Raw genomic sequence first — 12,871 nt, forward strand, 5'->3', positions numbered from 1 at the left:
CGCCGTGCCCTCGCCCTGCTGTCTCCCTGGCCCTGGCCCTGCTGGTGCGCCGGTGGGGAGGGTCCGGCCCCTGGGGTGTGATCCTCCCTTGGAGGCTGCTTTCATCCTCCCCGACGGTTGCCTCTGCGGAGCTGGATGGGATACGGGGCCCTGCCAGGCACCGCGGCCCTCGAGGCCTCCAGCGGGAGGGAGTCCTCATGCCAGGTTTCCGGAGAGCCAAGCTCTGCACGGCGCACCTGATTGCGTGTGGGTGACTTTGGCTAAACGGGGTCACGGGTTGGAGCCGTCAGGGCTGGTCCTGGAGGAGAGCAGGGGAAGCTGGCAGCGTGAGGACAGAGCTGCAGACGCCGCAGCAGTATATTCTCTGCAGCAGATAAAGCAGGGGTTGGGGAGGATGCAAATGTCCCAGCTGTACTCCAGGGACGGAGGATTTTAAAACTTGGGCATATTTTCCCCGACGTTTTGGGAAAACTGCTTGGACAGCAGCCTGCAGGCCGGAGGGACTCACGCGTTTTGGAGCCGGGCACCGTGCCCAGCCCTGCTCGGCGTCTATCCTGCAGGATTCGGGATTTCCTCTTGTGCAGGACCTCGCCGTAGGGCGGTCTTCCCCAAGGTCAGGCTAGCGCGGTGGGTTCTCCGTAGATGAGCGGCCACCCTCCAGGCCTTGCCTGGCCTGACGCCTTTCTGAGACGTCAGTGATGGCGGCGTCCCCCCGCGGGACCCCTGCTTTGCGGCACTTTACCCTGGTTTGTCGTGCGCTCAGCCGAGTAAACCAGACCACAAGCTACTGACTCTCCAGCCCACAGGGGTAGAGCCTGTCCTGCCCGAGGGATGTTTTCTGGCTGTCTGGGCTCACGGTGGGCATTGGGTGCACAAACGTGTTGAGAAGCTAAATGCTGGCACAAGGGCCACCACGTTGGGGCCAGTCACCGGTGGCCCTGAAGTTCAAGGGCAAGGCCCACACCTTTCTCTTCTCCTCCCAGCGGCGGCCGCTTCCCTGACCTGAAGGCACCGCATCTGCTGGTCCAGCCCCTGCCCCTTATTCCACCCGCCAAGGCGCCTGGGCCACCAGCTCTGCCTCACCCCACGCTCGTGACCAGCCCGGTGCTCCTTCAAGGCCCGAGTCAGCGGCCGGGACTTTTGGGTGCCTGCCGACCCTGTCGGTACCTTTGTCGACCACCAGCCCCACCCCCACCCGGGCCCACGTCTCTGTCATCCCCTGACCGTGTGCTGCTCCGTCCTTCCCTTCGTGGCCTCGGGCTTCCTGCTCGACATGGGGTCCTGTGCTGGAACCATCCCGGGAACGGGGTGCATCCGGCAGGCGTCTTCAGGCCAAAGGGCACCGATGCCCACACCACGCCGACTGCCAAGAAGCGGGAGCTGAGGCATCCCTCTCCAGACCCGACTTTCCAACGCGATGCCACACGAGACAGAAAACCTTCTGTAGATGCTTATTCTACTTCAAGTAGCAAAGCTATGAAGCTCCATGTTTTAATGTACAGTGATATAATACTTTGCAATATAAAACACAATTTACAGAAATTTCTATCAAGTAAACCTAAACAAACACACTTGATTTTTTACATTTGTTGTATTTAAATTAGAAAAATTTTGTTTTACACCTAAAAAAGCCTTCACATGTCGTTAGACGTTGGAACTCGCCGCCACTTTAACGTAACCTAATGACAGGGTCTCTAACACCAATCACTCCAAATTGCTAAGTTCTCGATGTTCTCATAACTTAAACGTTTGTGCTAGAAACTGAAAAATCTGTAGTGATGTTCAATGGAACAGACTCCAAAGAAAAAATGAAATTCTCTAATTTTATGTTTGCAAAAGTAACTTTATGAAAATATAAAAAAATTATCAAAGTTTCTTGTACAGTCAAATAAATGAGCAAGTTTTTTCTCTCTTTCGCACTTCAGAAGTACTTGGAAAATACACATGACGAGAAGCGGTATATATACTGTGCCTCACAGTGAAAAGCTTTCTAGTTGGCAGTTCTTAAGCTAGTATCACTATTTTCATCTCAGGCTTTACACAAATATTGTTCCGTTTCAACGACAAACGTTGAGATTTGTCACCTGACAAGTACCACAGTGCAGAGCTCGTGCACCTTTCCCGGGACAGAGAACCGAACCGCTCAGATGGTAAAGTTCAACAAACAAATACGTTCCTCATTATCCAAATCAAAGAAACCTACTCCCTCCACCCACCCTGCCTTTTAAAGTACACTTAATTGCTTTCTTTTCTCACTTTCTTTAGGCTGGTAAAATTTACACCTTTCAAAATAAATTGTTCTTTAAAATTCCACAATTTCTATTCAGATGTTGCTTTTAATCCTGTTTGGGGGTGGGGGGAACACGTAAGGCAATACCTAAACACTGAGCAAAACCAAGAAATGTGTTTTTGTTTCCTGGTTGAAATTTGTATTTCAAATTTCTTCATGACAACAGAAAGATGCACCTGTAAGTCTGGTGTTTCTCAACATTCCAGAGACGAGCCGACACAGCCATGCACAGAAACACGCGGCTGCCTGCCCCGAACCCTGTGAAGTTAGCTTCTGGAAACAGGTATCACAGATGAGAAGATGTCAGGAAAGGTATGGCTCTGAGGTCCACTAAACTCCCTTAAAATTTACAACAGTCAAGTTATGAGAAAAGATAACTTTATAATCTGAAAGGCAATATGCTCTTGTAGGTACTTTCCCATTTCAGTACATTCAAATGGACATGTTAAAGAGTTCTTAGTTTTTTGTTTTTATTTAAAAAGTGTCAGAATTGTAAAGGTGTGAAATTTGGTAAGAAATAATCACACACAAAATTACAGTAATTTCTCAAGTCCAGAAGGTTCTGTCCTGTGCGTCAGCTCCCAGCTCTTTCCAAGACCACCTGCTTAGCACGTGAGCACGGCTTCACGGGCGGCCCTAGGTCTGGGTGGCGGGGGCGGCGCCCCGCAGGGCCGCGGCCTTGGGGTCCCGGGGTCGCTCCGGGCTCCGACTGCGGTCCCTCCGGCGCTCCTGCTCGCGGGCCTTGTCGCCTTCGTGGTCCCTGCTGCAGGACCTCTCCCGGTCACGTCTGCGGTCGCGGTGGCAGCTCCGTCCTCGGGCCCAGTGCCACTCGCGCCGCTCGCCCCTGCCCGCGTTGCGCTCGCGGCCAGTGTCCTTGTCGCGGGGTTGGTCCCACTCTCGGCCTCGGTCCCAGTCCTGCTCGCGGCTCCAGGTCCGGCCGCGTTCCCGCTCCCATGGCTTCCCACGCTCCCGCTCGCGCCGCCGGTCCTCGAGGGCCTGGCCCAGGCGGCTGTCGGGCGCTGGGGCCTCGGGCTCCTCCGGGGCCTTGTCCCGGGGCCGCCCCTTGCAGCCTGGGCCTCTGTACTCGTGGCCCCTGCCCTCGCGGAATTCGGCCTCGGGGCCTGGGGCCGGCGCGGTGGGTGGCGCGGGCGGGTGGCTGGGCAGCTCCAGCAGCGCCCGGGGCGCCGGCTTGGCTCCGGGGGTGGCCGGGCCCTGGCAGTGGAAGTGTGGAAGCACCGATTCGCTCTTCTCGGGGAAGGGAGTGGCCCCCCGGGGACCCCCAAAGGGAAAGGCCGCCGGTGCCTTCTGGCCGGTGAACCTGGGCGGCGAGTGGACCCTCTGCTCTTCGAACCGCTGAGGCTGCCTCCCCCTGGGTCCCGGCACGGATCCAGGAGCTTGGCCCCGGGGGCCTTCAAACTGCCCAGGCTGTGGCCCCCTCGGCCCACAAAGTGGCCCGCGGGGGGGCCTCTCTGACCTCTGAACTGAGGGGGAGGAGGGCCACCTCGGGGTCCTTTAAACTGGGACAGCAGAGGCCTCCTCTGGCCCCCGAACTGCAAAGGCGCGGTGCCCGCTTCCCAGGAACGGGGCCTGCTCGGGCCCCTCGCTCTGGCCAGGGGGGCCCGAGGCCTCACCGTACGGGGCCCCCGGGAACTCCCTCTTCTCCCCGTGGGGGTCCTTGCGGTCTCCAAATGGAGGCGGCCCTGCTCCCCTGGGCCCGCCCACGTGGGAAACGGATGGGCCCCTCCCATCCCTGTAGGGAGGTGGCCCGTGTGGCCCTGAGAACAAAGAAGGGATGGGCCCCTTTTGGGGCCCGAATCTGCCTGGTGGAGGCCCCCCTCTCGGCCCATCGTTATTAGAATTCTCTTCCGAGAACGGAGGGACTGGCCCCCGGGGGCCTGTGAAATTGGGGCCGTGAAGGCCCGACATCCCGAGAACGCGCGGTGCAGGCTCCCGCTGGCCTTGGAACTGGGGCAGAGGCCCCCCTTTCTCTGCTGCGGTGGGGAACGTGCCGGCCCCCTCACCCGGCCTGGGCTGTGGCTCTCTGTCTCCTTCGGTTTCAGCTGCCAGGGAGTCACGGTTTTCGGGAAACTGCGCAGTTCTCTGATCCTCGTACTGGCAAGAGCCCAGAGGTTTTTCCTGACAGGCGTACACTGGACCCGAGAAAGAATCCCTTCTTCCGGGAGGGTGGAAGGTCTGGCCGTCGTGCTGCCAAGGGAAGAGGGGCTGGAAGGAGGCGCCCTGCAGCGTGGGCAGCAGCACCTTCCGGGCAGGCCTGGCCGCGCCCTCCGCGCCGGCCGTGCCCGCAGGCCCCGGGCTTTCTGTGGGCTCGCGCAGGGGGCCGTCCTGCTTGGCCGGCAGTGGGGCCTCTTCGCCCGGAGCCCACGGTGGAGGGGCTGACTCTGGCTCCGCCTGGGCTGGAAGTGGCCCCGGGGGAGCAGCGGCCCCTCCGGGCGCTACTCTGGCCGGCGGGGGCCTCGGGGCGCGGCCTCGCTCTCGTTGCTCTCCGTGGCCAGCCGCCGGGCCAGCCGCGGGTCCCGGCTCAGCCGCGCCTCGGCGCTCGGGCCCGGGGCCTGGCTGCCAGCGGGGGGCGCGGCCGCCTTGCCCGCGGCCTGCGGCAGGAGCGTGGGCTTGGGCGGCGGCGGCGACATGAGCGCGTCCGACACGGAGAAGTGGGCCATGGAGGCCCTGATGGCCGCCCTCTGCTGCCTGAGCGCCTCCTCCTGCTCCTCCACCTGCTTCTGCTGCTCCTCGATCTGCTTGGTGAGCTCCTCTATCATCTGCTGCCGCTCGGCCAGGGAGGGCGCCAGCGGGCCAGGCCCGCCGTGCGCGTCCACACACATTCTGGTGGGCAGGTCATCGACGGTCACTTTGGCTTCTTCTAGGATCGTCTCGTCCTCCGGGTCATAGGCCACCTCCTCCCGCTCAGCTGCCTCCGCGGCCTTGTCCGCGTCCTGGCGTCTCCCGCGGTCTCCGAGCTGAGTGTCCAAGGCTCTCTCAGGACCGTACTCTTCCTCGGGGTCATAGGGCCTGTCGTCTTCCTCCTCCTCCAGAGCTCTGTCTTTTGAGAGCTGACCAAACTGCTGGACAATTGGGTCCAGCAGGAGCGCCGACGGCACCCCGCCGCCGGCTTTGGCTCTCGAGTCTTGGTGGGGGGCTGGGGCCGACTCGGCAGGCTCTTCGGTGGGGGTGTCAAACGCCTTCTTCTTCCCAAAGAGAGTCTGCAGGATATATTCTAGGGGTGAAGCTGTTTTTGAAGAAGAAGTAGTGACAGAGGAAGCGGCCACCGCAACCGTCACTGACGCGGGTGATGCTGTGACAGTGTTCGTGGCTCCTGGTTTGAGCGACGACAGTATCTGTAACCCGGAAGATGAGGCCGGCGCACCTGGTGCTTCTGGAGGAGGGGATGGGGGTGGGGGAGACCCCGGGGGTGTGGTGCTGACAGCCGCGTTCCCTGGGCACAGCGGGTACTTGCGGGGTTTCTTCTCAGGGAGCAGGGCTGCTGGCATTCTGGGGTGGACGGCATCCATTTCTTCTTGTGTCTGAATACGGGGCCGCTTCTCCTCTGTCTTGTCTGATTCGCCAGCATTTGAAGGCCGCTGTATTTTTTGGCAGATTACTAACCCCAGTATTATGTTTGGACGCGGTGACTCAAGACCTAAAAAGCAAAACAGTTGTGCAAATTTTAGAATCGAAATGTAGCTTTTGTCCTTCAGGGGTCAACTCTGGGTGTGAAGGGCAGCGGGGGGATGGTTTCCAGAGGGAGGAGGAGGGGGAAATTCTGTGGCAAAATAGAACCAAGTGTTCGAAGACCGGCTGCAAAAGACGCAGACTGCACCGCGCACCTGCCCAGCCTGACGGGCCCACAAACCACAAAACCAAGGGCCCAATGCACACGCGCATTCGCCCAGTGCTAAAATTATTACAGATTTTCAATTATACACAACGCTAGGGTAGAGGCGCGCTGGGGGAGGTGGGGAAGGCCAGCACGCACACACTCCAGGCCGTTCACCTACTGGGAAGGAAGCCTGTATGTACCAGGATGTTTGCTAAACAAACTCTTAGCTGTGTTCCTTCATTTGCCTCTTGCTACAAATCAGGAAGGCAGCACCCCCTTTCGACTTTAACTTATGAGCTGCAATATGTAAATTAAGCTATTCATACTAAAATTAAAGGTTCAATTAAGGACCAATTCTACAACTCAATGATAAGGATCAACAAAATTATACGGATCCATAGAGCACACGCCCTTCGATAAGTTCATGAGTCACTGGTGTCAAAATGGCAATTGATGGGAAAAGTGATGCTGACCAAAATGCCTAAAACAAATGTTCTTGCAGGTTTAGAAAGACATTCAATGACCAGTAACTTCTCAAAAGCTACCGAACGCTCAGGTCTCTGTCAACACAGGACGTGCGGCTTAAAGCCCAAAGGTGTTCAGGACAGGGGCAACAGAGGTCAGACCACGCGCACAACACGCTGGGAATTTCAGAACATTGCACAGTTCTTAAAACATAATGATTTCTTAACAAATTCTTGGTCCACACATTCTGGATTGTGGTGCACTGGACCAGGAATGCTACTGTTTCTGTACGGCTCCGCCACCCTCACAGTAATAACAAACCTGGAATACCAACAGGGGAACAGAGAAGCCCACGTCACAGATCAGTAAGTTAGGGAGAAACGATAAACACGGCACCAAAATTTTGTTTCAACAGCATATTTTAAATGAATCAAATTGTATAAACTCAATTTACACATGAATCACTATTGTGTAAAAGACATTCATGCTATATATTTTTGGTTGACTCACTAAAAAAGAAAATCAGCACTGTTTTTCCTATTCTTTCTGTGATTTGAAGTTGATCACAGATCAAAGAGTTGTCCCTAGACACCCATTGTGTAGTTCTGAGCGCCTGTCACCCTTCCTAAATTCCAACAGAGATGGGGTGACATGCCGAGCACGAGGGTGGCGGATGTCCCATCCCGCCCCCGAGGAGGAGGAAGACCCGGCATGCCAGAGTGAGCTGGGCTGGCCCAGCATCCGCATGGATCGGCGAGGTACTGCTGGCCCCCCTCCCCACTGTGCTCAGCGCCTCGTTTCACAGGCTGACATTCAAGGGCTGAGGTGCCCATGAAGACACCCACTCATGATAAGAGGAATGGCTTCCAGAATGTCCTCTGCCCTTCTAATGACAGTGGTGACTCAGGGGAAGGAGGAGCTGGGCAAAGGAGGGCGTGGATACAGGAAGGCCAGGCCCACTGCACTGAGCATGGCATCCAGATGGTTCTGCTCAGATGTGAAAGATACTCTATCAAGTTCGCTTTCTAATCACAATGAATTATTTTAACTTAAAATAGTAAATCTCTCACTCGCTGTAACAGCCACTTACTGAATAATTTACAGCTCACTAATATCCAGTCTGGGGCATAGTCAATAGCTCAACTGGCTCTCGTGGCCCTCTCTGGACCGACTCTCACCGACACGGCCCCAGAGCTGGCAGAACAGGTCCCCAGCCGAGCCACAGGCTGGAGCGTTGGCCAGCCCCGTGAGCAGGAGCAGCAGAGGAATGTGCTCGGCCACGCGGGCGGGGGCGGGGAGGGCTGGGGAGCCCTGGCCGGGGGCGTCCTCTCAGCAGCCCAGGGCCCACGACTGTCCTCACTGTCCTCGATGCAGATGGGCTATGCTACCTGTGAAGAGCTTAACCTCTAAGGTGCCAACACCAGGGCTTGCGGCATGCATCACGTTTCAGGGCAAAGATGCTGTGTGTGGAGGCTAAGGCCTGCGTTAAACCCAGGGCGACGGGGTCCTGTCCTCGGGAGGCGCGCCAGCCCTACAGCTTGCAACAGCTGTATAGGCCTCCTGACAAAAACGATACACCCCAGGCTTGGCAAAATTCTCTAGACTCTACCCTTTGCGGTCACAGGCATCACAGGTGAGGGTAGGATTCAAGTACTTAACATTTACATTTGTTTCGAAAACAGTAAACTCCCTGGAGACCAGCATCTAACTAAGCAGCTACTAGTTTTAAATGCTTTCAGCTCTCAACTACTTCATCTACACACACCCGTAAGCGATCTAATAAAGCTCCAGAGTTGGAGGAGTGTTAGTTATGCATTTCCCCACTAATCTTCCCCAGGATTTGACATTTGAATTGGGCTGTTTTTGAAGCAGTCAAACCTTCTCTACTTCACCTGTGCACGTTATGGCTGCATGGAGACTTGAAATGTAACGAGCACCGTGGAGATGACTTACTCGTGGAAGAATACGATTCACTGTGCTACCGGGGTCTCGGCAGTGACCTTCAGGGAGGTGAGGGCACGTCTGGCTCCGCCCCACTCCGCAACCTCACGACAGGCGCCTGGCAAGGGCACGCTGGCCACAGTCAAAGGGCTACTACCACTGGGGCGGTGGCAGGGGCAGCTTTCCCCCGAAGGCCCCATTTTCTGCCTGGGGCCCCTGTGGGCGCGCCCACTGTTGAGTGTGACCCCTGGAGAGGAAAGGGCGCCCCGAGACGGCCCAGCAGCAGTGAGCACGCTGGCTGCGTGCAGAGACAGGGCTCCCTCCGGGGGCCCGGGGCGCCCCCCCGGCTCCACACAGGGCCTCTGTCCCATGGTTACAAGCGGGGTGCTTACTTACCGACCTCCCTTTGAGGGCAGTGGTGAGGCTTATGACTCATCAAGTAGATGAGAACTAGGTGGGAGGCCACTGAACTATCATTTCCAGACAAGGGGTACTGGTCAGACTGAGCACCGGGGTGTCGGCACCCCTGCCCGACCCCCTCCAAATGGCGGGAGCAAACGTGTCCACAATGTCCCGTGTGGATGAAACAAGCCTTCCTAGCTGCATGTAGGTCCCCGAGTCTTCACGGTGAAAGAAAGGGTCAGCCCCAGACCACCCGTACAAAGAGAGAAGTGGACAAACCCAGGGACGAGGGACAGCTGAAAAGGTGTGTGTGGATTTCCTGAGCCAAGACCCAAACCAGGATCTGTGTCCGGGTGTGTCAGCAACAGGGCCGCGGGGGAAGCAGCCCCCATGCACCTTGGACGTGGCACGGCGGGAGATGAGGTTTAGTTTTAATTAATAAACCAGCTGAAAGCTGCCCAACTATCAAATGAGGCTTTTACCCCTCAATCAACCTGGCATGCTCCACTATTCAGTATTTACAGTGAACACCTTCTTATGGTCTGAGTCTGACAAGACAAAACGTCCACCTCTGCAGGGACAGAAACTGTGCTGGAGTTAGCAGCAACCATCCTCAAAGAGGACTTGGGCAGAGACCCAGCAAATACAGGGAGAAGCAGCTGCCCGCCCGCCACACTCGGCTCCCATGCAGACTTCGCCCGCTCCCACTCTTGGGTCCCTAAGACCTGAGCAAAGCCAGGGCTCCGCGTCCCAGTGAGGAGAGCGTCGTCCATCCGTCCGTCCGCCCGCCCGTGTCCAGGCGCCCCCAGCGCAGCACCGCCGCCTGCACAGCCAGAAGCACACTGGCGTCGGCTGAGGCAAAGCAAGGTGGAGACAGTCCTCCGTCACAGTGCACCTGGATGGGCACCAAGAGCTACCAAATGGTTCAAATTCAGACAAACGATGGCCAGTTTCCATGAAATATTCATTGATTTCAAAGGAGAGAGAAGCACTTTCCATTCAGCACCGTTTTGCCTTTGATTACAACATCTGTACACAGCTACGCAGGAAGACACGCAGAAACTGAAGACGTGCTGTTATCTGACAATACTGCAAGTCACGGAAACGGTCTGCTATTCAGGAAGCAGTTAAGAGTGAGGACAGAAGGCAGACACCACGGATGGAGCCAGCCTAAGAGAATGGCCCTCTCCCGGCAGTGCCTCGGAAGGCAGGTCCCTGTCCTCTGCTCAGGGTGGTCCACACCTTAGATGCCCGCGGGCCCTCGACAGGCGCCCCCCACCCCCTCGGGAGGGCCGGGCACCCTGGCCTAGGCCCAGCGTCCCATCTGACTGCTCTTCCTTCCGTGAATAAAGCCCCTAGAATTAAAAACATATATACTAAATTAAACAAGCTGAGATTTAGAAGCCCTTCGATTGAAAAAAAAAGTCTGTAAACGTTTATGGTAAAAATTCCCGTACAATCACGTTTCCAAAACCCCTCCTACTACTTTGTTTTAATGAAACATTCGTTCTCTATTGTGGATGAACACCTGCAGGCTTTTGCGCATCCCCTTCAGGAAGTGACAGCCTGGGCAATGCAGGTGGAGGAGTGATGTCCACTCCGCTGGTCATCAAGTGTGGTCACTTAGCAGATGAGGTGGGCGCCCTGCCCAGCCTTCCTTGTCCCCGTGTCACCCCGGAACACCCAGCGCGGCCCCCTCCCTCTGCCAGCCGGGCCCCAACCCAGCACTGCACCAGCTCCCGCCGCGGCTCCGACTGGGGCTTTCCTCGGTGGCCCCCGCGCCCCTGCCTCCTCACCACGCCTGACCTCGTCCACCTCTGCCCCCCTCAGGGTCTGTCTGTGGCCCCGAACCTGGCAGCCCCCTGCTCGTGTGACCAGGTGCACCGGGACGGTGTCAGGCAAGAAGACCCCATCGCGGGCTCTGCAGGTGGAGCCGTGAGAGGGGTGAAACAGGGCTTCATCACCTCCCAGGTCCCGCTGCTACAGACGCGCAGAGTGTGCGTGTCACAGGATCTACGCTCACACTAGGCCCCGCACAGGCTTCCGCCCTTGTGACTGACCGGAGGCTCTTCACGGTATCGGAAAGTCGGCTTCACCACCGTCACCGCTGCGTCAGGAACACAGCGTCCAGGGAGCCGGCCGGCGTCCCAGGAGCTGCCCGCCAAGAACCTCGGCCACAGCCCTCCCTGCTGCCCGTCAGGCGGCACGGCTTTAGCGCGAGGAGTGGGACAGCCCACCGGAGAGCTTGGCTTCTAACGTGTTTGGCACTGAGACAGTTCCGTGTGTTGTGTCAGGGGACACGAGCCCTGCGGTCACGGGGACCGACCAGGACGCTGGGCCCAGCCGCAGAGCCGCCGGGGCACGTAAGTGCCTGGCCGCGGCAGGGGCGCTGGCCATGGACATGGAGGCGCCGGGCGCGGGCGTAGCTACTGCCTGTAGAAGCAGGTGCTTCAAGAGCCATCACCGCAGGTTACACTCAGCATCTTTTAGGCTTAGCCGTTTTGGGGGCGCCATGGACAAGGAGACACTCCCATTTAGGCGAGACTTAAGTCCCGTCAACTTCTCAGGGTTAAGGGGAGTTGGGTCCCCAGAGACCACGCCCCCCTTGGAATCACCCTTAGCTCCCTTCAGAAGCCTGAACTTTCTTTCTGGTCAGCCTGGAAATAATTCTTTAGAAGCAGCACTTTCTAAGGAATGAGTGAACAGAAAGTGGTCTGCCAAAGACAAGAATTCGAGCAGCAGATTTCAAAGTGACTATTTCTAGAACTAGCTCCTGTCTCTCAACGCTAGTTTTCGTTTCTCCTCAAAACGAATGCCTGCAGCGAAGAGGCTCTGCCTGACGCCTGCAAGGAGCCAAGCCCGCAGGCCAGGCCCAGGCCCCGCCCTCCCGGCACTGCCCAGCCCCTGCCAGCAACACCCTGCTCATGCCAGGCGGGCGGGCTCCGGACAGGGTTGTCCCTCTTCACAGGACTTTTCTAAGACAATGCACACCTTCCTCAGGGGACCTCCCGTGCCACCCTCCACTATCCGCTGCTTCACCCCTGTTCCCAAGTTCCGCTGCCAAAGGCCGGGTCTAGGTGAGGCACGCAGCTCGCTGGGACGGACTCCGCAGGGCGTGGGGGGGACGTGTGGGCGGAAGCCTGGGGCCTACCTGGTCCCTCAAAGGGCAGGAGTTTGGAGGGGACGGGGTCCGCGGCGCTCAGCGGGATCAGGTAGAAGTCCTTGACGTGCCTGCTGTTGTTTACCACGACGCCGAAGCGGCCGCGGCTACTGAAATAGGAGTACAGAGAGATGTAGGCCACCTCCTCCTCCTCCGTCGCGGGGTGGAAGCGGATCAGACACAGCTCCTGCAACAAACAGAGGGCGGGGAGCATTGACCTGCGGCCACTCGGAAAGGCAGCCCCTCCTCCTTGCACCTAAGCCCCCAAAGCAGGAGGGAAGCGAGGAGAGAAGCGACCAGCCCTGATTCTGACTGTCCCAGCCCTGCTGCCCAACACATCAGAACAATGAGCTGCTCAAGAGGACACAGGCCCGAGTCTCAAGACTGCTGGGTTTGATCTTGGTTTCGGAGGACCTGCTTTAAAACTACTTAGCCCCACTGTCCTCAACACAGAGCCCACCTCCTGGGGCTCTCGTACTGATGGGGTACTCTGTGTGCAGGGCCAGTCTGGGGCAGCGTCTGACACAGTGCTAAGTGACCACTAAGCGTGCGATGAGCTGCCCGCACCTCCGAAACGGGAGGGCTGAACTAGACCAGGGTCGTAACCCTTCTGTGACCCCAGTGAAAACCAGAGCCCCTCCCCCAAAGAGCACTGCACACGCAGACACACAGCTGCGTCCGCATCTCAGCGGTTCAGACTCCAGCCCAGCCGCCTCCCCCGATCTCTCCTCCATCAGCTCAGACAACAAGGGACACAGCATCTGTATTTCTAACTCTG

At 57.7% G+C, this 12,871-nt stretch overlaps 1 protein-coding gene across 1 annotated transcript in view; it reads right to left on the minus strand.

Annotated features, from left to right (window-relative positions):
- Nucleotides 1–2,697: 2,697 nt before the first annotated feature.
- LOC132490644 (death-inducer obliterator 1-like) overlaps nucleotides 2,698–12,871 on the minus strand; it is a 50,636-nt gene continuing 40,462 nt past the window's right edge. The window contains 5 exon segments of the mRNA XM_060099041.1: nucleotides 2,698–3,729; nucleotides 3,732–3,859; nucleotides 3,861–4,758; nucleotides 4,761–5,945; nucleotides 12,085–12,280. Coding sequence (XP_059955024.1) covers nucleotides 2,927–3,729; nucleotides 3,732–3,859; nucleotides 3,861–4,758; nucleotides 4,761–5,945; nucleotides 12,085–12,280 — 3,210 coding nt within the window. The 3' untranslated portion in view covers nucleotides 2,698–2,926.

Source organism: Mesoplodon densirostris, chromosome 5 (assembly GCF_025265405.1).
Source record: "Mesoplodon densirostris isolate mMesDen1 chromosome 5, mMesDen1 primary haplotype, whole genome shotgun sequence".
In the NCBI taxonomy this organism is placed as follows: Eukaryota; Metazoa; Chordata; class Mammalia; order Artiodactyla; family Ziphiidae; genus Mesoplodon; species Mesoplodon densirostris.